Source organism: Antechinus flavipes, chromosome 5 (genome assembly GCF_016432865.1).
Source record: "Antechinus flavipes isolate AdamAnt ecotype Samford, QLD, Australia chromosome 5, AdamAnt_v2, whole genome shotgun sequence".
In the NCBI taxonomy this organism is placed as follows: Eukaryota; Metazoa; Chordata; class Mammalia; order Dasyuromorphia; family Dasyuridae; genus Antechinus; species Antechinus flavipes.
Genome location: NC_067402.1, coordinates 121,057,799 through 121,084,497, shown reverse-complemented (window position 1 = coordinate 121,084,497; position 26,699 = coordinate 121,057,799). Strand labels below are relative to the sequence as shown.

Genomic DNA, 26,699 nt, shown 5'->3' with positions numbered 1-26,699 from the left:
ATTAAAACTTCTGAAGCTAAATGTAGAAGAAAATTGTGTTTAACAATTTGTTTAACAAGTTAACAAAAATAAACACTTGGATGGTGGGACTACATAATCTCAGAATCCATTATAATTCTAAGACTTTTACCTCTTATGACACAATAATCCTTTAGCAATTATTTCACCCAGCAACTGGCCAAACATAAAGTAAGTTCCAAATTCCATTCCTCATTTTGGTTTTGATGAGTTGAAGTTTTATTAGATTGTCTAGTCCAAATATCTCTAGCTCCATGTCAGAGTCAAAGACCTAAAAGGATTTCAGTTTCAATGAAGTGGGTAAAGGGAGGAGGAGTTTCCTCGAAATCCACAAGCAACATCAGGTAATACCAATTATATCTTCCTTTCATTTCATTCTTTCTTAGTAACCATATTGAGCAGATCTCCTAATCAGAAACATGCTTTTTTTTTTTTTTCCTTTGAGACTAGGGAGTCCTATGTCTTTGCCAACTGTGACTTAGAGAAGAGATTTAAGTGACATTAGATTGTAAGCTCCTTGAGGGAAGTGACTGTTTTGCTTTATATTCCCAGTGCTTAGCTCACAATAAATGCCTACTAAGTATTTATTGGTTATTAATAGAAAAGGAAGTAGGATTGTTTTGAGCATCATTTTGGTCAGAAATAATGAAGCAGGATACTTTTTTCATTGCAATATTCTTAAAAAAAAAAAAAATAAAGTGAGCAGGAACTCTTTAGCCACATCCACAATTCAAATCCTGTCAACAAAGGAAAGAGGATTTCCTCTACCTCCTTTCCTGCTCCCAAACAGCCTGTCCTGGCCCCCAAAAGCTAGCCTGGGTCTAGCTTTCTTTAAAGACAATAAACCTTACCCATCTTTCTACTCATTTATCCCTAGCTTAATGTTGATTTTGAAATCCTCTTTTTGTATCCTCAGTGCTTACTTATCTCAGTATCTGGCACAAAATAGGCAAATAATAAATACTGATTGATTGAAATTCAAAACCACTTGATTTTGACATCATTAAACCTTCATTACATATTGTAAATGGAGGCAGAGTTCCAGGCACACCTCACACTATATGTAGTCCATATGGCTTTAATCTACATTTTTTCTTGTTTCTCTTTTAAAGGAAACCATTATGATAGGTTCAGTGAAAACTACAAACCTGCAGATGAAATGGCTATTAATGATAATGTTTTCATTCGCAGTCAATGCTAGAAGTCTAAAGGAATCAACCCCCCCAATAATAGAGTACAAACCTTTTATTGTTTACTGGAATGCTCCTACAACACAGTGCAAGAAGCTTTTTGGTGTGGATCTAAATCTCCAAGCTTTTGACATTGTGGCTAACCCTGAGGAGGCATTAAATGGGCCCCATGTTACCATATTTTATGAAAAAAAATTAGGTGATTACCCTTACATTAATGAAGATGGAACAATCATCAATGGAGGAATTCCACAAAAGGAGAACCTTCCTAAGCACCTTGAAAAGAGTAAGGAAGACATCAAGAATGCCATTCGTTCAACAAAATTCCATGGGCTTGCTGTTATTGATTGGGAAGAATGGAGACCTCAGTGGGAAAGGAATTGGGGTTCTAAAAATGTTTATAGAATCCAGGCTTTAAACCATGTTAAAAATAGCCACAAAGATTGGCCAGAAATCAAATTACAGGCAATGGCAAAACAGGAATATGAAAGCGCTGCCAAGAATTTTATGAATTCTACTCTTCGGTTGGGGTTAGGAATCAGACCACAAGGACACTGGGGTTTTTACCTTTATCCAGAGTGTTACAATTATGATTACAAAAAAAAACCACTCACATACACTGGAAAATGTCCAGAAATTGAAATTTCCCGCAATGATGACCTTCGGTGGCTATGGCAAGAAAGTACTGCTCTTTATCCTTCTATATATTTGACATCGATGTTGAAGGATAGTATATATACCCAGAAATTTGTTCACTATCGGGTCAAAGAAGCAATGAGAATTTCCTATATGGCTAGGAATGACTATGCTTTGCCTGTTTTTGTTTATACTGGGCTATTTTATACCTATGGTACTGAACCCTTGACTAAGGTAAGCCTTCCTGTTCTCCATTCCCCTAAAAGGTGTGTGTGTGTGTGTGTGTGTATGTGTGTGTTTAATTTTAATTATTAAAGAAACACAGAATAGAAGTTTGGTAGGGATATATTTAGAAAAGAAAATTTTTTTCAGGAAGTGATTTTGTTTAATGAATTATTTAAAGACTTAATCCTCTACTACTTATTATGGGTATGCATTCCTTCAAAGGTCAAGGTAACTGAAGATCAGTGCCAGTCACAACAAGTTACAAAGTAATATATTTTAATTGTAGTAAGAAACATGGATCTTGGTCCTCACGTGGGTTTTCACACTAGACCTTTTAGAAATGTCATAAAAAATGTTCCTAAATCTCATTTCAAAACTCAAGCTTTTAGGGTACTTTCTATAAGACATTTTTCTAGCTCTCCTTGATTATTAATGCCCTCATACATATACTTCTCTGTTTACATTTTTACCACTATTTCATCTTAGCCAACCCTCCTCCTTCTTTAGTATAAAATGAGTTCCCTGAGATAGGGACTATTATTTTTTTTTCCCATTTTGTTTCTATATTACTAGCAACTAGCACAGTGCCTTGCCTAGAGGAGATAGGAATTAGGGACAAGATCTGATGATTTCATTCATCTAGGAAATTCCCAGGTGTTAGGTAATTATCTATCTCAATGCAATTGTATTTAATAATCTTAGAAGCAGGATTTGAAACTCCGGTCTTCCAGACTCCAAATTTAATTTTGTGTCCAACTGATCATTTTTAGAAAAGTTGAATTCCTAATTTGTTTTCTGACAAGTTTCTAGAAATTATTATATGATTGTCACTATTTGCTCATGAAAAAACTTAAATTTCAGAATGTTTAAATGACTTGTTTGTGGTCGAAGAGCTAGTTAAGGTGAGTTCACACTTAAACTCTGGATCTAAATTCAGAGCTCTTTCCACTACACAAAGATTTCCCTTAGTAAAATATTAGCATTCTTGTGACAGCTTTTATATAGTTGTATTGTATAATTCTTGTACTATTGTATCTTTATATGTCTTGTATTATTATTTAACTTTTCATGTTTTTGTCTCTCTCTCTCTCTCTCTCTCACTAGATTATAAGCTCTTTGAGGGCAAAGAATGTGTCTTATTCATCTCTGTATCTCCTACAGGGCCTAGCCTAATGCCTTGTACATGGTGATAATTTTTTTTTTTTTTGACAAAATCAGATTGTGTAACAGACTATTTTCAGTTGAAAGAATCATTTGAAGTCTGATAAAGTATATATGTGTAAATACATATATACATGCATGACATATACATATATATCCCTTAAAGAGAACCCTATTAAAATATTAATGTTTTCTAGATCAGAGATGTCAAACATGGAGCCTGCCCTGAAACCAGATTAAAATATAATTGGGAAATATTTAACAAAATAAATAAAAATACAGTAGAACAAAATCTTAATATGTAGTTTGCTGAGTCAATATGTGGCCTTCAGGGATCTTTACATATGATTTAATGACCTCATTTTTATTTGAGTTTGACACCACTGGTCTCTACTGTAACATGCAGGTGGGTATGTATCCCTTTGAGATAGTCTATCAGAACATTAATTTTTAAAAGGCTTTTTAGAAGGGCAAGAAGAAAATGGGCTAGATTTTTTTTTTGGGGAAAATACTTTAAATGATTTCAAGCTAATACTTCAAATAAATACACATCTTTTAAAAATGATCATTGTTTTGGCAAAGTAATATGTCTGTGAATAATGGTATATCAGAATTTTTGAAGAATAAAATTTATAGAACATAGGAGACAACATATGAAAGGCATAAATAACCATAAGAAATACCATAAAGTATGTGTATGTTAGGAAAAGAAAATGGATTTGCCACATAAGAAGGATGATGAATTTACAACTTGAGTGCTTCATTGGTACCTAGAAATTTTTAAAAGAGATTTAGAAGAGAGTTCTAGTGCTTTGCATAGATCCTATGTAGATCATTAATAGGTAAATGAAGAGATGACTTACACATGAGAAAGGACATAATGGGGTTGCAGTCCATAGTTTTCAAGGAATGAATCAAAGATTCATTGAAGTTTTAAGTACATATTTCAAATAACTTGTTCTGAACAGTTTATGAGTAGATGTTGTCTAACTCCATTTGCTTCTTAGGAAGAGAAATTTTTTTAAAAAATTCATAATCTTAGCAATTTTTATATGCATATATTCCATGACACAATATCCCTTCTTTTCTAGCTACTGAAAACATATAATCTTGAAAAAGACTGATTTTTCCTATTCTAATGGGTGTATTTATTAAGAGTGGTAGAATTTTAAAAGTCATATTTGTCATTGGTTTTCATTCATTATTTAAATACTATGTTTAAAATGTAGGATTTCTTTATCCATACTCTTTATCAGTCATATACTTTCTAGGTAGTAGTAAATAATAAAGGGGAAAATGAAATTGTACTATAGTTTGTGGACAAAATTTTAGTCTTATTTATCCATTAAGTTTTAGGAATGACTCTGAATCTTCTTCTTTCTAGAATGATTTATTGTACACCATTGGGGAGAGTGCTGCAATGGGGGCAGCAGGTATAGTAATATGGGGAGGATCAGAGTATTCCAGTTCAAAAGTAAGTTCAATTTTCATTTACATTTCTCTATCAGCATCCTGAGAGAAAAGTTCATAGAATTATAGATTTTGGGATAGAATTGGCCATGTACTGTTCCTCTGGATGGCTTTACTTGTAATCCAGCTTAATTATCTCCTTTTAATTTAACACTACTGTAGTTACTTAAAACGAGATTATCCAATCTATCTAGCAAATAAGGATTTCCCAGTTGCCCACTAAATGAAACACCTAGGTGGAACCATAGTGCTGGGCTTGAAGTCAAGAAGACTCCTCTTCCTAAGTTCTAATGTGACCTTAGATACTTTTTAGTTGTATGAGCCTGTTTTACTGTTTGCCTCAGTTTCCATAACTGTAAAATGAGCTGAAGGAAGAGATGAAAAACTACTCCATTATCTTTGTCAAGAAAATCCTCAAAACATAGCTAAAACGAACAGTTAATTACCAGGGAGTAAGTAAAAATCAGTCAGTAAGTTGTAAGTACCTACTGTGTGCCTGCCACTGTCAAATGTTGGAATTACAAAGAAAGGCAAAAAGTAGTTCTTGCTCTCAAGGAAGTCATAAAAACAAGATATATAGAGAACAAATTAAAGTTACTCATTAGAGACAAGTCACTAATATGGTCCCTGCCCCTAGGAGTTTCTAATGCAATTAGAGAGACAGCACATTGAATCATAGACTATGAAAATGGGAAGGAACTATAGAGATCATCCAGGCCAACTGTCTCATCGTAAAGATGAAGAAACTGAGCCTCTGGGTGAGGTGCCCAAGGTGACATAGCTTATAAATTAGAGCATCTGACTAGAACCCAAATCTTCTTTTTATTATACCAGCTGTCTCTTTAACATGAATGAAATCTTAAGAGAATATTCAAGTGCAAAGTACAGCATTTATTCTTAAGAACAGCAAGCATTCTGAGGAAGGGAGATAATGGATTTATGTACCCACACTCAATGTATGAATTGTGTACAGGACTTATGCTTGATTTTTTTCTTTCTCTTGACCCATCAACCCTTAGAAGCTTAATCTATAAATTTACAACAATAAATCTATACATTACTACTTGTTATTAACTCTACCATAAAAAGGTAGATAGAGAAGGAAAGGTCTTGGATATCTCAGACAAAATATTTATAGATATTATTTGGTTGGTTTTTGTCCTTTGTACTCAAAGAATACCAAAATGACAACCAGAGTGTTAGAGTTGATTTATAATGTGTCCAATATGGCTGATCAGACCAATGATGCAGTACTGCAGCCCTGGTCCTAGAATCTGAAGAATTGAGTTCAAATATGACCTAAGGTACTTACTAGCTATGTAATTTTAAGCAAATCTAATTTCTATTTGCCTCAATTTCCTCAGCTGTAAAATGGCATATAATAATAGCACCTACCCCTTAGGGTCACTGTGAGGTTCCTATTAGATAATAATTTGTAAAGCACTCAGCACAGTGACTAGCCTATGATAAATTCCTCCTCCCCATCTTTGGATGCCTGGGGCACTGAGAGATTAAGAGACTTGTCTAAAACCACTCAGCTAGTATTCATGAATATAATTTGAATGCAATCTTCCTGATTTCAAAACTAGAATTCTATCCACTATTCCAGACACTTTTATGAATTATCTTTTATGTTAATTACCATCCCTGTTATCTGGGCAATGACTATATTATGATTAGTTTGAGATGATTTCCTTCCTTCTTTTCTTCCTTCCTTCCTTCCTTCCTTCCTTCCTTCCTTCCTTCCTTCCTTCTTTCCTTCTTTCCTTCCTTCCCTTCTCTTTCTTTCTTCCCCTCTTTTCTTTCTTTCTTTCTTCCCCTCTTTTCTTTCTTTCTTTCTTCCCCTCTTTTCTTTCTTTCTTTCTTTCTTTCTTTCTTTCTTTCTTTCTTTCTTTCTTTCTTTCTTTCTTTCTTTCTTTCTTTCTTTCTTCCTTCTTCCTTCCTTCTTTCCTTCTTCTTTCCTTCCTTCTTTTCTTCCTTCCCTTCTCTTTCTTCCTTCCTTCTCTTTCTTCCTTCCCTTCTCTTTCTTTCTTTCTTTCTTTCTTTCTTTCTTTCTTTCTTTCTTTCTTCTTTCCTTCCTTCCTTCCTTCCTTCCTTCCTTCCTTCCTTCCTTCCTTCCTTCCTTCCTTCCTTCCTTCCTTCCTTCCTTCCTTCCTTCCTTCTTCTTTCCTTTCTCTCTCTCTCTCCTCTCTCTCTCTCTCTCTCTCTCTCTCTCTCTCTCTCTCTTTCTCTCTCTCTCTTTCTCTCTTTCTCTCTCTCTCTCTCCCCCCCGACTCCCTCTCCTCGCTTCTTTTCTTTTTTTAAATAGAACAATTGCCTAACTGTACAGAAATTCGTTAATGGAGTTTTTGGTCATTATATCGTCAATGTGACAGCGGCTACTCAACGCTGCAGTAGAATTCTTTGCAACAGTAATGGGAGATGTGTTCGAAGAGAAGCTGACTCATATTCTTATCTGCATATGCCCGTGGGCAGCATCATGAGGCATAAGTTAAAGAGGGGGTTGAAGTTTATTCCTTCTCAAAGAGCTTCAAAAGATGAGAAAAAATATATGAAGAATGAATTTGTATGTCAGTGTTATAGTCACTGGAATGGAAAATTCTGTACATGGAAAGAAACCCACCACTCTGGATCAAGGAAAAAACAACTGTCCTTTGAAGCAAATTTCCTCCTCACTTTAATTTTAATATTGCCTGGGACCCTGCTGATCTTTTTTTATCCCACTGTAATCTAACGTTTCTGGAATCAATCCAAATGACCCACCTTGCTTTACACTCCTACACCAGTGCTCTTTGATCTTCTCCATGCCAGTAGTTCCAAATGTTCGGGGGTCGGGCACTGGGATACTCTATCATTGACTTTGTATTCCTCTCTCTCTATGTACGTACACCACAAATATACTTTAAAGAAAATGAAACCACAATTCATGTCATTCTCTGAATTGTTTGAGATTAACAAATTATTGAGATTTAAAGATTTTTATAAATTGAGCCCCTGGAGGAACTGCTGGCCACGTATTTGAGCCTATTTAATGATAAAAAACCAATTCTTTGTAGAAGTTGAGTATTCCAATCAATACTTTTGGTATTCTGGAGAAACACTAACTTCCTTATCTCCAAGGGATGGCTACCTTCATTGCCTTTCTCCACCTCATTTCTTGGATATCCGTGCTTGTTACATTAAGTGACATACCCAAAGTCACATAGAGAAAGTTTCTGAGGCTGGATTTGAATTCAGATCTCCTGAATACAAGTCCAGTACTCTATTATGCCACCTAACTGCCCTAAAAAAGAATATGGATTTTTTCAATTAGACTCTTGACTTACATTGATACTAGCCATTGGGGATGGGAGTGGGAAATCTCTGCCTCATTTCTTTCATTGCTATATTTCAGTGGACTTCAGACACCTGTGTAACTGGATGGCATATATTTATATATAATGGAACATTTATTTTATATCTATATAATTACATATATATTTATGGTAGTATAAAATATATTACATATTTTAATTATAGAATATATAATATAAACTGTATAATCTTTAATATATTATAATGTAATCATGTATAATAGCTACAATGTATGATGACAAATATAACATGCTATAATATATTGTATCATAATTAATATAATTAACAACAAATAAATGATGAATGTAACTATATACTATATGATTGTTATATACCTTACAATATAATTATATTGTATGTTATATGACAATATTATATCATAATATCTAATTATATATAATTATCATGTACATATAATGTGAGTGTGTGTCAAAAATCCATTGAAATGCAGCAATGAAAGGAACAGGCAGAAGTGCTCCCTTTCCTAATGTGTGGTGTCTTTGTATGCATGACATTCATAGGTAGAGACAATTTTTTGGTCATAACATTTAGAAAATTAATAAAACTAAATAGATACCAGCCCATATCTCCTTTCCAACCATGATTCGAATCAAGGGTAAAGAGAATTTTCAGGAAATTTGCTAAAAAAGGTTTTGGATCCTTGTGAAAATGTGGAATGGCATTCTACTTTCTCCTTATGAATATTATTCCTCCCTTTTCCTTTTGTCCCAATTCCACTACAGAGATATCTTGGAGATATTGTGAGTTTTGTTCTAGATCATCACAGTAACAATAAAGCAAGTCACATGAACTTTTTGACTTCCTAGTGGATATAAAGTATTAATATATAAAGTATATTAAGTATTATGGCTAAAAAATGTACATACCTTAATTTAAAAATACTTCATTGTTAAAGAGAAATGCTAACCATCATCCAAGGAGCTTTTTGCTGGTGGGAGGGTCTTGTTTTGAAGATCATGGCTGCTGACCGATCAGGGTGGTGGTTGCTGAAGGTTGAGATAGCTGTGGCAATTTCTTAAAATAAGACAGTAATGAACTTTGTTTTATCAATTGATTTCTCTGTAGTATATGATACTATTTGGTAGTATTTTGTCCACCATAGAACTTTTCAAAACTGTAATTGATCCTCTCAATTCTTGCTGCTGCTTTACAAACTAAGTTTGTGTAATATCTTCAACATTTTTGTGTCATAGGGAATAGGAGGCTTGAGGTGGGGAAAGAAGTGGAATAGCTGGTGGGCAAAGCAGTCAGAACACACACAATATTTATCTAATTAATTCACCATCTTATATGGATGTGGCTTGTAGTTCCCCAAAAGCATTACAATAGTAACATCAAATACACAGATAACAGATCACCATAACAAATTTAATAATAATGAAAAGTTTGAAATATTGTGAAAATTACCAAAATATGACACAGAGACACAATATGAGCACATGTTGTTGGAGAAATGATGCAATAGATTTGCTTGACTGACCCAAACCTTCCATTTGTAAATAAATAAATAAATAAATAAATAAATCCATTATCTGTGAGGCACAATAAAGCAAAGCACAGTGAAACTAGGTATGTGTATATCATCTCTAAGGACAAAAATTCCTTTCCATATTTTTTTTATGGCAGAAGATTTTTTCAAAGGAAGCAACATCCCATTTATTAGTAGATGATTGCCATGAAGCTGTGTCAGAATGACATATCTGACATTTATCTTCAAGGAAAAAGCCTGTAAATGAGACAGACATATCCTTCCTGACCAGAAAAGGAAAATAGAAACTTAATCATTTAAGTTCAGCCAACAAGCATTGATGAGTATGGGTGAGAAGTTGTCTTTTAGTCAGCTGTGGATGGGAGAACTTGGTGAAAATCTGAACCTAAAAGAATTGAAAATCCTGAACACAGAGGGAAGAAAATTGTATAATTGCCAGCTCAGGTCTCAGTGTAATTTTTTTCCTTATATACTGCTAGAGAAATCTAGACCCTGAAGATAACCAGAAACAACTGCGAAAAACAGAGAAAAATTTTGAGAAAAAGACTCACTATCTGGAGGAAATGGAGACCAGGAACAGAATGACAGAAATTTAGTGAGAGTTACGGTAAAGAGTAATGAGCAAGACAAAACTATAATATTCTCCTGCTCCAAAGTTGGAGTTCCATTCAGGGTGGTAGTGGGAAAAGGATTCCCTTGACTCAAAAAGTGTCCTTTTTGTGTATATAAATGAACATATTCTAAGTTTGTTGCCTTGTGAGCCCAAGTGCTTATAAGAGGAATAGATATTATCATTGGGTTTGTAAAATATCTAAGTTTTGATGTTGTACTTGAATGGGGGGAAGGAAAGGAAGGGAAATAAAGTATATAAATTAAAGTTTCCCAAAGTAGGCTAAGCCAGCCCTTTATGTCAGTAGATTGCCTCTGATATCGACAGTTATAGAAACATTTTGTGTTTCTATATTTCTCACAGAAAAACCATCACAGAGTGTTTGCACATAGCAGATGGTTAAAGTTTGATTTGTTGGAAAAATACCTCAAGAAATTGTTTCTTTTATATATGAAACTATTACCTAAATCTTGCTTCCTAAAAAGCTTGTAGAATCTCAAAAATCTTTCCACAAATTTGTAGAGAAACTTAACCATAAAACAAATTGACCTGGATTGCGCTTCACTGAAGACTATAAATGCAACAGAATGTAATTAAAATGTCATACTGTTGTAAATATTCCTTTGCTTTGTTATTTTCTTTTTACTTTTTAAGGAAAATTATTTAAAAACCTTCAGTGAAAACAAACATATAGATAACCTTCAAATGAGATGACTCACAATGTTGATGCTTTTTATTCTACTCACTACTTCCACACTCAAAACAGCAAAGATCCCTGTTCTGGAGAACCTAGCTTTTCACTGGTTTTGGAAAGTCCTTACATTACTTTGCACCCATTTGTTGAATGTATGGTTGTAAAACTTCAAGTCTTTAGCATTGTACTAAATTGATACTGAATTCCAATTGGGTAAAAAGTCATCATATTTGCTTTTATTGAATTGGGGCATGACCTCCCTTCCCCCTCCCCCCCCGAAAATGAGAAATTTTTAATGGGAGAATATGAACTTTATTAAACAAATTAAGAAAGCCAATATAGATATTGAAAATGCTATAACCTTGGAGAAAATTTAAAGGACTTGTAACTGATTGGAAGAATTGGATTCCTCAACAGTATAGAAACTGGTACAATAAAATCATGTATAGAAACCTGTCATCACTCAATGTAAGAAACTGTCATTCAGATAGGCCAGAATCCTGAGTGAAAAATAGTGGCTCACCAGGAATTTAAAAATGCTGGTAAGAATTTTATAAACATCTCCCTAAATTTAACTTCAGAAATGAGACTAAAAGGATTCTGGAGTTATTATTTTTCCCTAGATTGTAACAATTATGGTTATAAACTAAACCCCCAGATGTATACAAGTAAATGACCAAATACTGAAATTTCCCCCAAAAAGCAAACTTCTGTGGGTATGGGGAAAATGTACTGCACTTTATCCTTCCATATATTTAGATGAAATATCGAAGTCAAGTCTAAATGCCCGAAAATTTGTCCATGATCAAGTCAGAGAAGTGACAAAAATTGCCAGTATGACAAATCATGACTATTGTTTTGTTTGCTTTTTTTCCCTTTTCTTTTCCTGGACTATCAAAATTTTGGCTAAGGTAAGACCTGAGCAAAAAGCAGAGATTTTAATTCCTTTATGAAGCCTAGTAAACTAGTAGATTAAGAGAAATTTCTAGAACATTTTCTCCTACTTTATCAATTCGACAAACTTATTGTCTGCTGTATGCAAGGTACTATTCTTAGAATTTGATAGTGGATATTTATAAGACACTTTGAAATTTGAAAAGTATTTTGCACATATCATTTTGGTTGATTCCCACAACAAGCCTATGGGGTAAATGCTTTTATCCCCATTTCACAGGTGAGGAAATTGAGACTGAGAGGCTGGTCAAGCATCACACAGCAGTTAGTATTCCAGTTAGGATTTTAAACTCATTTTGCTGATTCCCAAACCTAGTGTTCTATCCATTCTACTATCATAGAGGACAAAAAAATAAAAATGTAATCTGTGCCCTCAAAGAAGACAAGCCAGGAACATAAATATAATGTGAATTAGAATATGATAGTACATAGGAGAATTATAAAAATAGTGCTGTTAAAGTTCTGAGGGACAGCAGGGAGGGGAGGCTTTCCACAATCTGGCTGTGATCTTCCTTTTCACTTTTTTCTATTCCCTTTTATAATTCTATTATGCAAGGAAAATTGACTACTCAATGTTTTCTCAGCTCACCTTGCCTTTTTTACCTCTGCACCAGAAATATAACCTTGGCCATCCTTCCAGGTTCACATCAGGCACTACCTTCTTTATGAAATTTTCCCTAATTTTCTTCCCCAGTTTCATTCTCTGATTTAGCTTCTTTTCTCCACTGAGAGCCGCTCTTCTAAGCCAGGTCTCCATTACCTGATCTGGACTATTACAGGAGTTTCCTTATTGGTCTCCCTTCTTCCAGTCTCCCATAGCATGGTAGGGAGATTAATGTAGGGCCAAAGGATCTGATTTTGAATTCTGCTGATGCTTTCATAGATAATCTTGGATGAATCATGTGATCTCTTTATACCTCAATTTCCTTATCTTAGCAAAATCAAGAATTTGAATTGATGAAATTTAAGGTCCTATTCCAGTTCTGTATCTATAATTATAGTAATTATAATAGCTAGCATTTGTAAAGTACTATCATCCAGACACTGCACTAAATACAATGCAAATATCTCAATCATTACAGCCACCCTACGACATAGGTGCTAATGAGGCAGGTGTGGTCCCTTTAAGATTCCTTTTTTTCCCAATCCCAACCCCTCTTAGTCGATGCATTATCAATCCAGGACCTTTTGATTCACAAATCCTGGTCCCTTTGAATTCCAATGGAAGATCTGGGCCCATCCCAGCCCCACCGAGATCTGAGCCAACTTGGGACTCCATCCACAGGCCCCTTTAGCTAAATCTTTCATTATAAAAGAATCAAGCTGGAATCCTCTGTCCCCTGGAATCCTGTTTCTGGTACCCTTCTTATCTCTTTATCCTTACCTCTTTTATCAATCTAGCTTTTTGGATCTATAAATTCTTTTATAGGGAACTCTTGCCCTGCTACTAGACTTCATTTAACTCTGTATCCTTGCGCTGAATCCAAAGGGGTTGCAGGGGAGCTCTATTTGACTTCCTGTACCTCGAACCTTCCACTAGACCTCAATTAAACCCTAATTTCATTTAAGTACCCCATATCTAGACCTCATCACTATCATTCCCATATTTTTAATTGAGAAACTGAGGCAAACGAGTTAAGGGACTTGCCCAATGTGGCAGAGCCTGTTAATTATCTAAGAAGTGATTTAAACTCAGATTTTCCTGATTCCAGGTTCACTTTTATTTGGTGAGCAATGCCATCACAATCTGTGCTCCTATTATTCTTCTCCAATCTTCACACTACTACCAAACTGAAGGAGCTGAAATATAGGTATGACTATTTCACTTGCCTACTCAAGAATCTTCAGTGGCTCTTTATTGCCTCTAAGGTAAAATAATCATCAATCTTATATTTAAAGTTTTTCACAATATGGCTGTTATCTGCTTTTTTTTAGTTTTTAAGTTTTATTTCATATTAATCAACAAACATTTATTAAGCACTGTGACAGACACAGTGCTAAGCACTAGGGATATCAAAAGGGGCAAAAAAAAAAAATAGTCCTGTCCTTAATGGGCTTACAATCTAATGGAGACAACATGCAAACAAATATATACAAAGTATGCTATATATTGGATAAACAGGACATCATTAACAGAAGGAAGGCACTGAAATTCATAGCAGTTGAGGAAGACTTCCTAGAGAAATTGGAATTTTAATTGGGACATAAAAGAAGCCAGGGAGGTCAGTAATGGGGAGAAGGGAGAACATTCAAGGCTTGGGAGACAGCCCATATTCGGGAGTAAGGTATAAGAAGAGTGGAAAAATAGGAAGGAACTAGTGCTTTGAATTCCAGACAGAGGATTTTCTAATTTGCTCCCAGAGACAATAGGAAGTCACTGGAGTTTATTGAGAAGGGGTGATATGATCAGACTTGTATTTTAGGAGAATCACTTTATTAACTGAATGAAAGATGGAGTGAGGAGAGACCAACAGACTCTGCAGTCATTAATATGTGAGATGACCAGGGCCTGAACCAGAGTGATGGCAGTGTCAGAGGAGAGAAGGGAGCCTCTTTGAGAGATGTCACAAAGGTAAAATCAACAGGCTTTAATGACCACCTAGATATGGAAGGTGAGATAGGGAGGAATCTAGGATGACTCCCAGGTTATTAGTCTCAGGGAATGGAGTACCAATATTGTTTTCTATATTAACAGAGAAGGGGAAGAGGGGAGGTAGAGTTTAGGGGGAAACATAATGAGTTCTATTTTGAACCTATTTAATTTCACATGTCTACTGAACAGATTGTTCAAGATGTCTGAAAGGCAGTTGGAGATGTAAAATTTGAGGTCATCAGAGAGCTGGGAATGGAAAGAGAGATTTAAGAATCATCAGCATTGAAATGGTAATTAAATCTGTGGAAAATGATGATTACCAAGTGAAGTAGAATAGAGGGAGTAGAAACGTGGCTTTAAGACAAAACACTGAGGGACACCTACAGGTAGAAGGCATGAGCTGGAGGAGGATTAAGCCAAGGATTGTGAGATGGAATGGTCAGATAAGTATTGATATAGAATAGGTAAGAGGAAAACCAAGAAAGAATGTTGTCCTGAAAATCTAGAGTGAACAAGATATCAAGGAGGAGAAAGCAAACAGTGTGACAGTGTGAATGGAGAGAAAAGATTGGATGCTAGACATATAGATTGTCCTTTTGCAGTCATGTCTAACTCTTCATGATATCATTTGGAGTTTTCTTGGCAAAGATACAGGAATCATTTGCCATTTCCTTCTCCAGCTCATTTTATAATTGAGGAAATTGAAGCAAAAAGGGTTAAGTGACTTATCAAAGTAACATATCTAGTGAATATCTGAGGTTGGATTTCAACTGGAGTTTTTCTTACTACAGATCCACCATTCTATTCATTGAGCTACCCAGTGGCCCATCAGAGATATAGATACAATTTGGCATCTGATGAATAAGGAAAATGAGAAAAAGCAATTATTCAAAGTTGACTGAGGTTTTGATCCAGGAAGAATGGGAAATTGTAACATCATAACAGAAATGAGTGTGGAGGAAAAATAAGCTTTGGGGCATGGAATGATTAATTTGTTTCAAATTATTAATAGTAATCATCAACTTGTGCTTATTTTATGTTCTAACTGTACTGATCTTGTGTAGATCATTTGACCTATTATCTGTGAAATGATGGGATTTAATGTGTAAGATATCTTCCAGCCTCAATTCTATGATTTATAAGTACTCATCATTCTTTCTATAAATTCTAGGCTTTCTTGCTTCTTTCAAGCATATCATTTTACCTGAAAAGCTCTTTCTCTGATTTCAGCCTATTGATATATCCTTCACATCATAAAAGAATGACTCAAATATTACTTCTTCCATGAAGTTTTCTCTTATCACTCTAGTTAGGAAAAAAGTTTTCTTCCTGAGATGTTATACAGTGTTTTGTAACTCTCCAATGTGCTGATCTCATGCTATTTTGTAACATAATTATTTGTATGTATATTGTATTTCCCCAACTAAAATGGGGAAAGGTTCTTGTGTTGTACCAAAGTTCCCTTTTAATGTCGTGACCCACTTTCTCCAATTGTCCTATTTAGTTATTCTGCCTCAGGTTATAACCTTTCCCTCTTAAGGTTTGATGAGATAAAGGTCTACCTCAGTTGCTCTGCCCCGAAAGTTTTATATCTTTAGGTTATAGACATTCCTTCTTAATGTTTGACAGGATAAAAGTTTTAGATGTCATTAGAATATCAGTAACCTGCCTCCATTGTCTCATCCTAGAGGCCTCCCCCACCATTAGGTTATCCCCACCTAGGTACCTCCCCCATTATGTCACTGTTCTTGTTATCCTATAAAAAGCTTGCTGTCCCAGTACTCAGGGCTGGATTCTTTGAGATGATAGTTTCGTCCAGCCCTGGGACCAAGATCCATCTGGTCCAAGATCCTTCTGGTCCCAGTATTTCTCTCCATTTTATAAACTATTGAATTGGTCTCTAACCTCTGTCTTGCTCAGTTTCTTTGGCATTACACTTGGGGAACTATTACTAGAATGTAATGTCCTTTAAGGAAGGAATCATATTTATTTTCTATGTGACAATTTTTGATCTGTCATTTCATTGCTGTTTCCATTATTTTGACTATTCCATATTGCTTCCCCTTTCCCTATACATATTTGGTGTTCTTAGAATGAAATTGAAGTTTTTCTGACTCCTGTGACTAACAAAGAATTGGGGACAATAATTTGGAAGAAAAAAATTCATCTCAGACCTGAAATTTTATATAAATGCATTAATCAATAAAGATCAGTTAATTCTTTTCAGGATATTCCAAGTGAAAATCTGCTTAGTCAAATACTTTGAACTTGACCTGTCTTATAGTTCAGCATAATTTTTATAGTATTTAGTGTCTTATCAAGTGGGCAAATCATAAAGTTTTCTGGATCTCAATTTCCTCTTCTGTAAAATGGGCATAATATTTGTAGCACATACTTCAAAGTAGTATGAGGATCATACTAATGTGTTTTGTCAAGTGCCTTGAAACCCCTAAAGTCTTATAAATGTGAGCTTCTGAAAGCTGGAGAAGTGGATAGAACACTGGACCAGGAGGTAGGTAGACATGAGTCTTGAGTTAGAGTTGTATTGTACTGGAGAAGTCATTTAATCTTTGCCTACCTCAGTTTTCTCAATTGTAAAATAAGGATAATAATTAAGCCTACTTCTCAGGGTTGCTGTAAGAATAAAGTGAAATATTTATAAAAATGCTTTGTATGCCATAGTTATAGAAATATTAATTATTACTAATATTAATATAACTCTAGAACACATTCATTTAAATTTTGACCAAATGTCAAATACTATCACTGTGATAATATTTTTGATGAGACTTCCTTATTTTATTACTTAGACCAAAATTCAAATTAGGTAAGTTTGCTTTTCATATTTTTTCAGGAAGTTGCAATAAGAAATTTTATTAAAAATATTCTTTTTTCTTTTGTGGAAGTATCTAGTATTAATTCATTTAATGGTGTGTCTCAAACAATAGAATCATCTATATATTTTTATCATATCAACTCTTTAGATGTTATTATTGTTCAGATATGTCCTATTCTTTATGATCCCTTTGGGGGTTTTCCTGGCACAGATAGTAGAGTACTAATTCTGTTTAGCTTAATTCCTCATCTATAGGTTGAAGAAGAAAATAGCAAACCACTCTACTATCTTTGCCAAGAAAACCACAAATGGAGCAAAAAAAAGTTGGACATAAATGAAATGCCTGAACATAAGTATTGAAAAGGAATTATATCAATTCTATCATGGAACAATCATGATGATTAGAACTAAGGGGGCAAGTACTCTTTTATAAGACCACAGATACACTTATGAGATAATCTTTTAGAAGTAAAATGTAGATGTTATGGAATTAGAATAAAAACATGGATATAGCAGAATATTATGATATTCTTGATGTTTTCCCTTTTTAAACTTAGAAAAATGTAAAGCTGTAACATATAAGATAGAAATAGTGCTTAGAGAATCTGTTTCTCATTTTTTAAATATGTGAAGTATGTTTGCCTCAGTTCCTTCTCTTGGTTATTTTCTTGTTTTTATTTTTGACAGTATGAAGTAACATTGGAAAATTGAGCCAGATTGTGGAGTCAGGCCATAAATGCTAGGCTGAGAGTTTTGTTTTATCCCAGGGGGAATATTGAAAAATTTTTAGTGGGGTCTAAGAAAGGTATGAGTGACATAGATCATTTTTTTGGGAATATGATTTTGGAAATAATAGGAATTATATAGTAGAGGACAGAGACAAATCAGGCTGACCAGTCTAAAGTGCCAAATTTTTATCTACTTTTAGCAATTTTTATTGTACAGCTAATATGGCTGGAAGTGATCTAGTAGAGAGTGTAGAGAAAGAAAAGGAAACTAAGAGAAAGCCTTGGGTGGGTAATGCCCACTTACTGATTAAGAATGAAAAAGAACAGTCTGAAAGGAGGAGAATCAAGACAGAACAGATGTCACAAAAGCCAAGATGGAGGGGAGTGGTCAGGAAGACCAATTTATTATTTCTGGTTTTCAATTGATAGGATTTTGAATCTCTTTATCAGGTCAGTCATGTTTCTCTGGATAAGCTCCAGTTTATTAATGTCTTTCTTAAAATAAGTTATCCACAATTGAATACTGTATTCCAAATATATCCTGGTCAATTGCCCTTTATTGGTATAAGGATGTGTCTGTTTTTAAGGAGAAATGGAGGCAAGACAGTTAGCACCTAAGTGAGATGGGCATGAATAATTCCCAAAGAGGAAGAAGCTTGATTTTGAGAATGTTTCTGATCCTGTAAAGAATTATGGTGTGATTTCACAAATGCTGAAGTTAGTATGAGAGAAGTGTAGTGGTGATTGGCGACTCTGTGATGAGGGATACTATTTGTCAAACCTGATGATGGTAGTGGGGGGCTACTGTTTTTTCCCCAGACTTGCTGAAGAAAATCCCAAGATTTGACAAGCTTGAAGATTACCAACCACTTTGGATAATTCACATTGCATCACTCAAATTATAATTTCTTGGGCAAAAAAATTAAATATCTTTGACATCTAGGTGGCTTGTGAATTTGATGGCAAATGTTTCATAAGAAAAAGTAAGGCATCTTTGATAAGAGAAATGCCCCTGTAGCGGTCCCTATAAAACTAGTGTAGATTTCATAGGCAGCCTCAGGATAAAAAGAGCATTAACAGTTACAAATCCAGAAACTGCCATTTGAAAACAATTTCACCATTCTCTCAGGATCTCTTACAACATCTAGCTATATGATTTAGTTTGTTATTTCAATTCCATGATCCAGACATGAATGCTCTCTCCCCAAAGGCCTCTTTCTTGGTAGCTAATTCATTATTACACTTCATAGTTGTTCCCCAGATCATAAAATTTCACTTCCAAATTAGCTTAAATGGATTTCCATTTCCCCCCACAGGATAGCTGTTGGACTGTGCAAATCTTCATAGAAGAGCAACTTGGCTTTTTGGTTGTAAATGTCCTGTTAGCTGCCCAGCATTGCTGTAAAATTCTGTGTAATAATAAAGGTCTGGTGTGTTCAGGGAATACATCAACTATTCTTGTACCCGCATATGTCTGTGTTTAGCATCAAAAGTCTGATGTCAAAGAATGGCCTCCAATTTTTTTTTTATTTCTGAAAAAAAGAGATGCTGAAGGCAAGAAAAGATTGGAGCAATGGATTTATGTGCCACTGTTACTTTGCCTGTGGAAAAGAATCCTGTGAGATTTCTTAATAAGTCCAGCAATGAAAGAAGAACAAAATTCTAAGTACTGACTTAAATCTTTTTTTTATTCTTATATTAAATTTATCTGTACTTAGGCGAACCATTCACCTCTCTTTCACCTGAAATCTAACTTTCTCTGGAATAATGAAGAGAAGCAAGGGATTTTACCTTCTCTTCAAACCCCTTTCCCAAAGGTTTTGGTTTTAAACAAAGGAATGCAAATTATGAGGAGTTTTATTTTAAAAAACATTTTGTCTATATTTTTTTTTGCACAACTTTCATTTCCAAAAGTATCCCTTGGATATCATTTCTTCTAATAAAGAAGAAAAAAAGAAGAAAAAAAAAGAAGGAAAAACCTCACCATTTGGAAGAATGGAGGCATCTTTAGTGTGAGATCACTGGGGATCAGGTGGAAATATAGTACAGAGATTAAGGAACTGGGATAAATTATAGGATAAAATAAATATACACTGTGTATTAATTTTATACATTTTTGTACTTATTCACAAATATATATTTTCCCATTTTGGAATGTAAGTTCCTTGAGGGCAGGGATTATTTTACTTTTGTATTTGTATCCCTAGCACTTAACACAGTGCCTGACATAGAGTAGATGCTTAAATGCTCCATTATTGCTGATAGGTTGACTTAAAAAGACAGAATTAAGAATAATGGACAGAAATTCTAGACAGGGTTTTTACCTCAATATATGGAAAAATTTCCTGATAAAGCTGAATGAGCTTGCAATGGGCTACCTTCAAACACAGAAGGTTTGATCTCAAAGATCTTTAAGTCAGGAATGGTATAAAGAGGTTTTCTGGCTGGACTAGACAGCCTCTGAGGGCCCTCTCAACTGTGAGATTCTGTAACTCTGTTTGAAGCTCAGCTCTAGTGTTACTTTCTGGAATGTGTGTATGTGAGTGTGCACACATTGGCTATTGAGAGGAAAAAATGTACCTATGACACACCTTGAAGTTTAATCTCTATTGCTCTTTTTTTCATCACTTTAAGTTCAGACAATAAGTAATGCAATAAATGATTTGTAGGAATTGCTCATTTTTGGTGTGGAAATTTATCACAACTGACTCCAGCTGCTTTCAACACATACTAAATGTGTATATATACATATGTGCTTGTATATATTAATTCACACTGCTTACACAACACTCGTGTGTATGTGTGTATATGTATATGCATGATTATGTACTTATATGCATATACATGGGTAGCTAGGTGGTATAATGAATAGAGCATTGGGCCTGGGAACAGAAAGATCTGAGTTCTAATATAGAATCACAATTATCTGTGTGATGCTGGGAAAGTCATTTAACTTTGTGTCAGTTCCCTCTTCTGTTAAATGAACTGGAGAAGGAAATGGCAAACCATTCCTTTTTTAGGAAAATATCAGGAAATTATGTCTTTACTTCCTCCTCCCCTATGTCTTTACTTCCTCCTCCCCTCCCTCCCCCCTCCCCTTCTCCCCCCCCCCCCCCCCACATACACTTAGGCAATTGGGATTAAGTGACTTGCCCAAAGTCACACAAATAGGAAATATCAAGTGCCTGAGGCCAGATTTGAACTCAGATCCTCCTACTTCAGGGCTGGTGCTCTATCCACTGCACCACTTAGCTGCCCCATGGGAAATTGTTTTGAATTGTACGTGAATTGGATTTAAGTGAGGCAGAGTTGCACAAATCATCAGCCTCACTCTGTATTCCAGACATCAAAATCCAGTGGCAAGACAAAAGTCAGAATGATTGTCGAGGACCCAGCGGATGCCCTTGATATCTTCAGGGTTCGATGAAGCTCTAAGTGTTCCATAATGCCTACTTCAGCCACTTTCTTGGCCACTGGAACAAATTGTTCTCATCCATCCATTCTATCAAGAGAAATCTTCAAATGGTTGGGGTACACCCTACTCTGTTGGTTACCTAGTTTAAGCTGTCTGCCCAGATATTTTACCATGGCATGACCACTAAGCATCTTTCAGTGTCTTGGAGCCACAGGGAAGAATTGAGTGCAGGTGGACACCCAAAGTGGATGGGCAGCCCTGAAATGAGCTTGGCAAGCCTTCACATCAGAGTTATTAGTCCCCCTTTATTATGTCATGTGCCCCAGTACATACACATACATACATATACACATACAGATTTGGTTGATACAAACCAGACCTGGAATTTTATCACTGTATAGGAAGCTCCCAATGAGGAGCTTCATTACCTATTCAGAATAGTACCACTTTTGTCATTTGTGGTTGCTCAGGAGAACTGAGAAGTTATGAATTTCTCTGCTAAACTTAAATCTATGCTGCCTTGAATTACTCCCTTATATTTAGTAGCATGGGTCTCAGGAGCTAAAGTGGGTGAGGGGCAAAAAGGGAAAGGAGGCTGAAAAATTCTTAGCTCAAATTCATTCTGTTCTTTTTCTTATAACATTAGGACCCTACCAAGGTAACAATAACTTTATTCACTCTTCTTCCAAGAGCTCAAAGTAATCCTCCACAACATATTTCTTTTTTCTTTTGAAGCTAGGAAAAGATTTTTATTTTTATTGTTTAAAATTTTATTTAATATTTTCTCCCAGCTATATTCAAAATAAAATTTTTTTACATTTGTTTTAAAAAATTTTGAGTTCTAGGTTCTCTCCCTTAACTCCACTCACAATTAAGAAACCATACTACATAATATTTTAACAAAGCATTGCTAAATATAGGACAACAGCATGTCATGAAATCTAGTTCTTTACTGATTTCATCAAGAGATTTGAGGGGAGTAGAGGGAGAAATTATTGAGATTATAAAATGATAGATTTAAAGCTGGTAGGGACCTCAGAAGCCATCTAGTCCAACCTCATTAACCAACCCTCTCATTTTACAGATGAGCAAACAATTCTAGAAACATGCTGTGTGTGTGGCCAACATAGAGGAGTTAGTAATAAATAGGCATACCAAGGGAAATAGCTAGGCTCCTGTATCTCTTCTCTTCTTCCCAGAGGGAAAAATGTTTTCTCTGCCTCTCATCCCTTTATTTGGGGTGGATTGCATGCTTTGTGGAAGGGGAGGGGATGGAAAATTGATGGCATAGTGTTAAGGGTTCACCTTGATTCAAGCCAGGCCTTTGATATTTTAGGTCCAATAGGGCAATAAAATGAGGCAATCATGTACCGACTAAGAGTTAACAAATAAAAGTTTACTTAGCTATAACTGGATAAGGATATTCAAGAAGGATATTCAATAAAGTTACTGTGTTGATTCAGCTGAGTCCAGCTTCCTGGTTTCAGTAGTACTGTATATTTGCAATAAAAAACCTAAAAAAGAGAGTGAAAGTTTCTTACACACTCTTGAACACAGGAGAATGCAGGCAATGTTAATAATCTGAACCAGTCCCTTGAGGCAATTGGGTTGCAGAAGAATTCAATAGCTCTTGAAGAAAATAATTAGTCTAACTTGCATGGAGGAAGACCTTCAAAGCTAGCCCTATCTATACTGTAGCTCCCTTCATACATGGGAAGGTACACTAGTGTAACAGATATGAAAAGACTGACCACTCTCAGCATATCGGGTCTAGTGTTTTCAAGCTATCGCTGTAAGAAGAATGAAAATATCAGCATTTTTCAGTGGAAAAAAGAGAAAATTTAAATGTGACTCAACAGTCTGTGAAAGAGCTAAGAAAAGACTTTACAGCCCTTGATTCCTAGTTTTCTTCTCTATCCACTAAACTACACAGTATCCATAGTAACCAGGGGGAGATGGAGAGTTTTATAAGGTAAGAAGGAAGAGACATACCCAGAAGTCCAAGGGTCATACAATTAATAGGTGTCTGAAGCTAGATTTGAACCTTAGCTTCTCAGGTATTCTACCTGTTTCCTACCTCAGTATATTCTCTCAGCTTACTTCTATTTCTTAGAACCTCTAGCTTCCTTCAAAGTTCAATATGTAACCATTTTAAACGAGATCTTTCTGGATTCCCTCAGTAGATGCCCCCACTCCTGTGTATTTATTTCACATATGTCCTGTGAATGTGCTGTTTCCTCTTTCTTGGTTTTATCTCATCCAGACCTTTGATCTTTTAGGTCCAATAATAAAATGAAATGAAGCAATTAACAATGAACAAATGGAAATTCACAGCCATTGCAGGGTGAGGATTATCAGTGAATATATGCAATAAAGATACTATGTTGATCTAGTTGAGTCTTAGTATCAATTGTACTGTATGTTTACATTATCTTAGGACGGTATCTCTTTTACTATTGAATTTGTATTTCCAGTACATAATACCTTGCTTGGATGTTGGATCCAACTTGAATAATATTTGGGGACATTGCTTTCGCCTACATGCAGAATGAGAATTCCCAAGTATCCAGATTTAACTGTGCAGCTGAGATTTATACCTCTAAAGCTACAGTCTGTGAACACCTCCTTTATTTACTTTTGATGCTATCGTTCATTCTAGAAGAGGACCAATGATGTCATGAGTGTGAATGACATAATAAGAAAAATTGCAACAAAACATTTTCCTCATAAACCTGGGATGTGCCCTCTCAAAATTAGATTCTGCATAATGAAGAAAATGGATACATGTAGAGTACATAAGCAGAGAGGCATACATATAGGGAAAAATGCATATATATAGGAGAACACCATAAGGAACTCATGTTCAAGACACATAAGTGGAGATTTTAGATGTGGTTTAAGCAAAATGGGGCAACTCATACTCCCTACACTAAAAGGCTACAGAGCTCCAGGATGTCTTCATGCTATTCCTGCTCAACTTGAACATGCTGGTTGCTGAAATCCTTGATATGATATTGTATTTCTTCTAAAACAGACTTCTTTTCTGCAGGTAGTAGTAGAAGCCTCCCTGTTTTTCTCCCTTAGGATTCTAGTCCTTAAGTTTATCCTCTAAGCAGGAGATTCTCATTTCTAGTATGAAGCTCTTTTGCTCCCAGGAGCTACTACCCTAGGCTTAGACTTTCAAGGTTTTTTTTTGTTGTTGTTGTTGTGGTTGTTGTTTTTATTTTTTAAATTCTGAACTTAATAAACTTGAAATAAAATTAGCATTTCATTTACAAGGCAGAATAGAAAAAGAGCATATGAAACTGTGAATGTCTGTTATGTACAGCTTTCTTTTCCTTTTAAATGTATAATAAATTCAGTGTGTAACCTTCAAAGCTGTTCTGCTTGTCTGTGTTTCTTTCTGGTCTTCTTCTGGTCTTCTATCTATTCTGTGAATTTGTTAAACAACAACAAAAAAGGTTCAGTGACCCCATCCTTTTTTGTGCCAACTGTACTGATAGTCTAACTCTCCCTTGTAGAAAATATATATAGTCAAGCAAAAAAAAAAAATCCAAATCGATTGGGTCCAAAAAGACGTGCCTTAATCTCAAGTAGTACTTGACTCCATCACCTCTCTGCCAGCAGATGGATAACATGTTTCTTCAATGATTCTCTGTAATTGTGTAAATGTAATTGTGGTCATTGCATTAATAAAAGTTGTTAAATCTTTTAAAAAATCTAAAATGTTGCTGTTTCTATATAAATTGGTTTACTAGTTTTCTCACTTCAATCTGCATCAATTCATACAAGTCTTACTATGGTTCTCTTAAACCAGTCCAGTCATTATTTATTTATTTCTTTATATTAATATACCATAATTTGTTCAAACATTCCTTAACCGATGGGTACCCTTAGCTTGTTATTCTTTGATATAGCAACTGAAATTTTAAAAAAAATTGCTCTAAATATTTTTGTAAATGTAGTCCGTTCCCACTTTTCATTGATCTCTTTAGTGTCTAGACCTTTGTTAGCTCTTCCTTTCTATTATTTTTCCTGATATGGGCTTGGTCTGAGACCATAGCCTTGCTTATGATGACTCCAGTTTGGGGCTTTGAAGACTGGGCTATAAACTAGATAATGGCTATTTTTCTGATAATTATCAAATTTTTCTAGCATCAAGTCTCTTTATTTTGCTTTTTGATATTAAATGAATTGGCACTAAAAAGATGAAAAGACAATCTATGCCCAAGGGAAAAGGAAGTATTTTTCCTGCTAACTGCTCAGCATAGTCTGAAAGGCTTTTTACCTTAGATCCTAACATTCAGAAAAAGGGACTACTTAGAATAAAAATGATAAACTTTTACACTAATTTTTTTTTTACATAATTCTTTTTTTAAAATTGCACAAACTCAACTAATACAGTTAAATAAAAAGGGAACCAGTTTTCTTAAAAAAAAAAGATATCTTTGTGGCAAGTTTTTCTGACTGGTTCAAATTTATAAAAAGAGAGATTCTTACTTAGATAAACAGTCAAACCCATTTGAAAAGGTGTGTCTTAAAGGAAGAAGTCAGCAAGCCCATTAAAAAAACTCTAAATCATTATTAGATAAAGCAACTCTGATTTTTTTCTATTTTTACTTTCCCCTCTTATTTTATAACTAGGACAATTTTCTTTAATTATTTCTTGTATTATTGTACTAAGATTCATTTTTTAGTGATAGCTTTCAGGTAGTGCAATTATTATGTTTTCTTTTCTTGATCTATTATCTAGATCCATTGTTTTTCTTATGAGATATCTCACAATCTCTTCTATTTTGCTTTATTCTTTCTATTTTGTTTATTATTTCTTGCTTCATAAATTTACTAGCTTTCCCTTGACTAATTATAGTTTTCAATGAGTCATTTTCTTCCTTAAGATTCTGGATCTTCTTTTCTAGTTGGTTAACTTTCTTTTCATAATCTTCTTGGATAGTTCTTTAAAAAAAAGTTTTTTCTCAGTCTCTCTTATTTGATTTTTAAAGTCTTTTTGAGTTCTTTTATGAATTTTTTTGGGGCAGATGATCATTTGACATTATTCTTTGGGATATGAGGGGCTTTTAAAAAAATTTCAGTACCTTCTTCTGAAGACAACACCTCTTCCCCCTTCTCTGTTCCCATAGTAACTTTCTATGCTTGGTTCTTTCTTCTTTGCTGCTCATTTAAAAAAAATTAATTTCTAAGAGCTTGTAATTATAATCACCTCGAATTCTTAAGTCCTCCTTCAATTCTCCTCTTTGGCCTGAAAGCCCAAATCAAGAACTACATCCTTCTGTGAATGCCTATT

The 26,699-nt window shown here is 34.8% G+C and overlaps 1 protein-coding gene across 2 annotated transcripts; it reads left to right on the top strand.

The window, feature by feature from the left end:
* The first annotated feature begins 206 nt into the window (after positions 1 to 206).
* Positions 207 to 20,054, top strand: LOC127564290 (hyaluronidase-1-like). 2 transcript variants are annotated; one of them, XM_052000729.1, is made up of 4 exons: positions 207 to 362; positions 1,131 to 2,078; positions 4,615 to 4,704; positions 19,296 to 20,054. In XM_052000729.1, exons 2-4 carry the CDS (start codon positions 1,140 to 1,142, stop codon positions 19,461 to 19,463), a joined length of 1,197 nt encoding a protein of 398 aa, XP_051856689.1. In that variant the 5' UTR covers positions 207 to 362; positions 1,131 to 1,139; the 3' UTR covers positions 19,464 to 20,054. The 2 variants fall into 2 exon arrangements, with proteins under 2 accessions (XP_051856689.1, XP_051856688.1); XM_052000728.1 differs by lacking the exon at positions 19,296 to 20,054 and adding an exon at positions 7,009 to 7,623.
* Positions 20,055 to 26,699: the final 6,645 nt, after the last annotated feature.

Bases quoted from the DNA above. Each gene is read 5' to 3' on its own strand.
- LOC127564290 (XM_052000728.1), top strand. From the start codon at position 1,140: ATGATAGGTTCAGTGAAAACTACAAACCTGCAGATGAAATGGCTATTA. The intron at 2,079-4,614 runs GTAAGCCTTCCT...TCTTCTTTCTAG, and splicing joins GTACTGAACCCTTGACTAAG to AATGATTTATTGTACACCAT. The intron at 4,705-7,008 runs GTAAGTTCAATT...TTTTTTAAATAG, and splicing joins CAGAGTATTCCAGTTCAAAA to AACAATTGCCTAACTGTACA.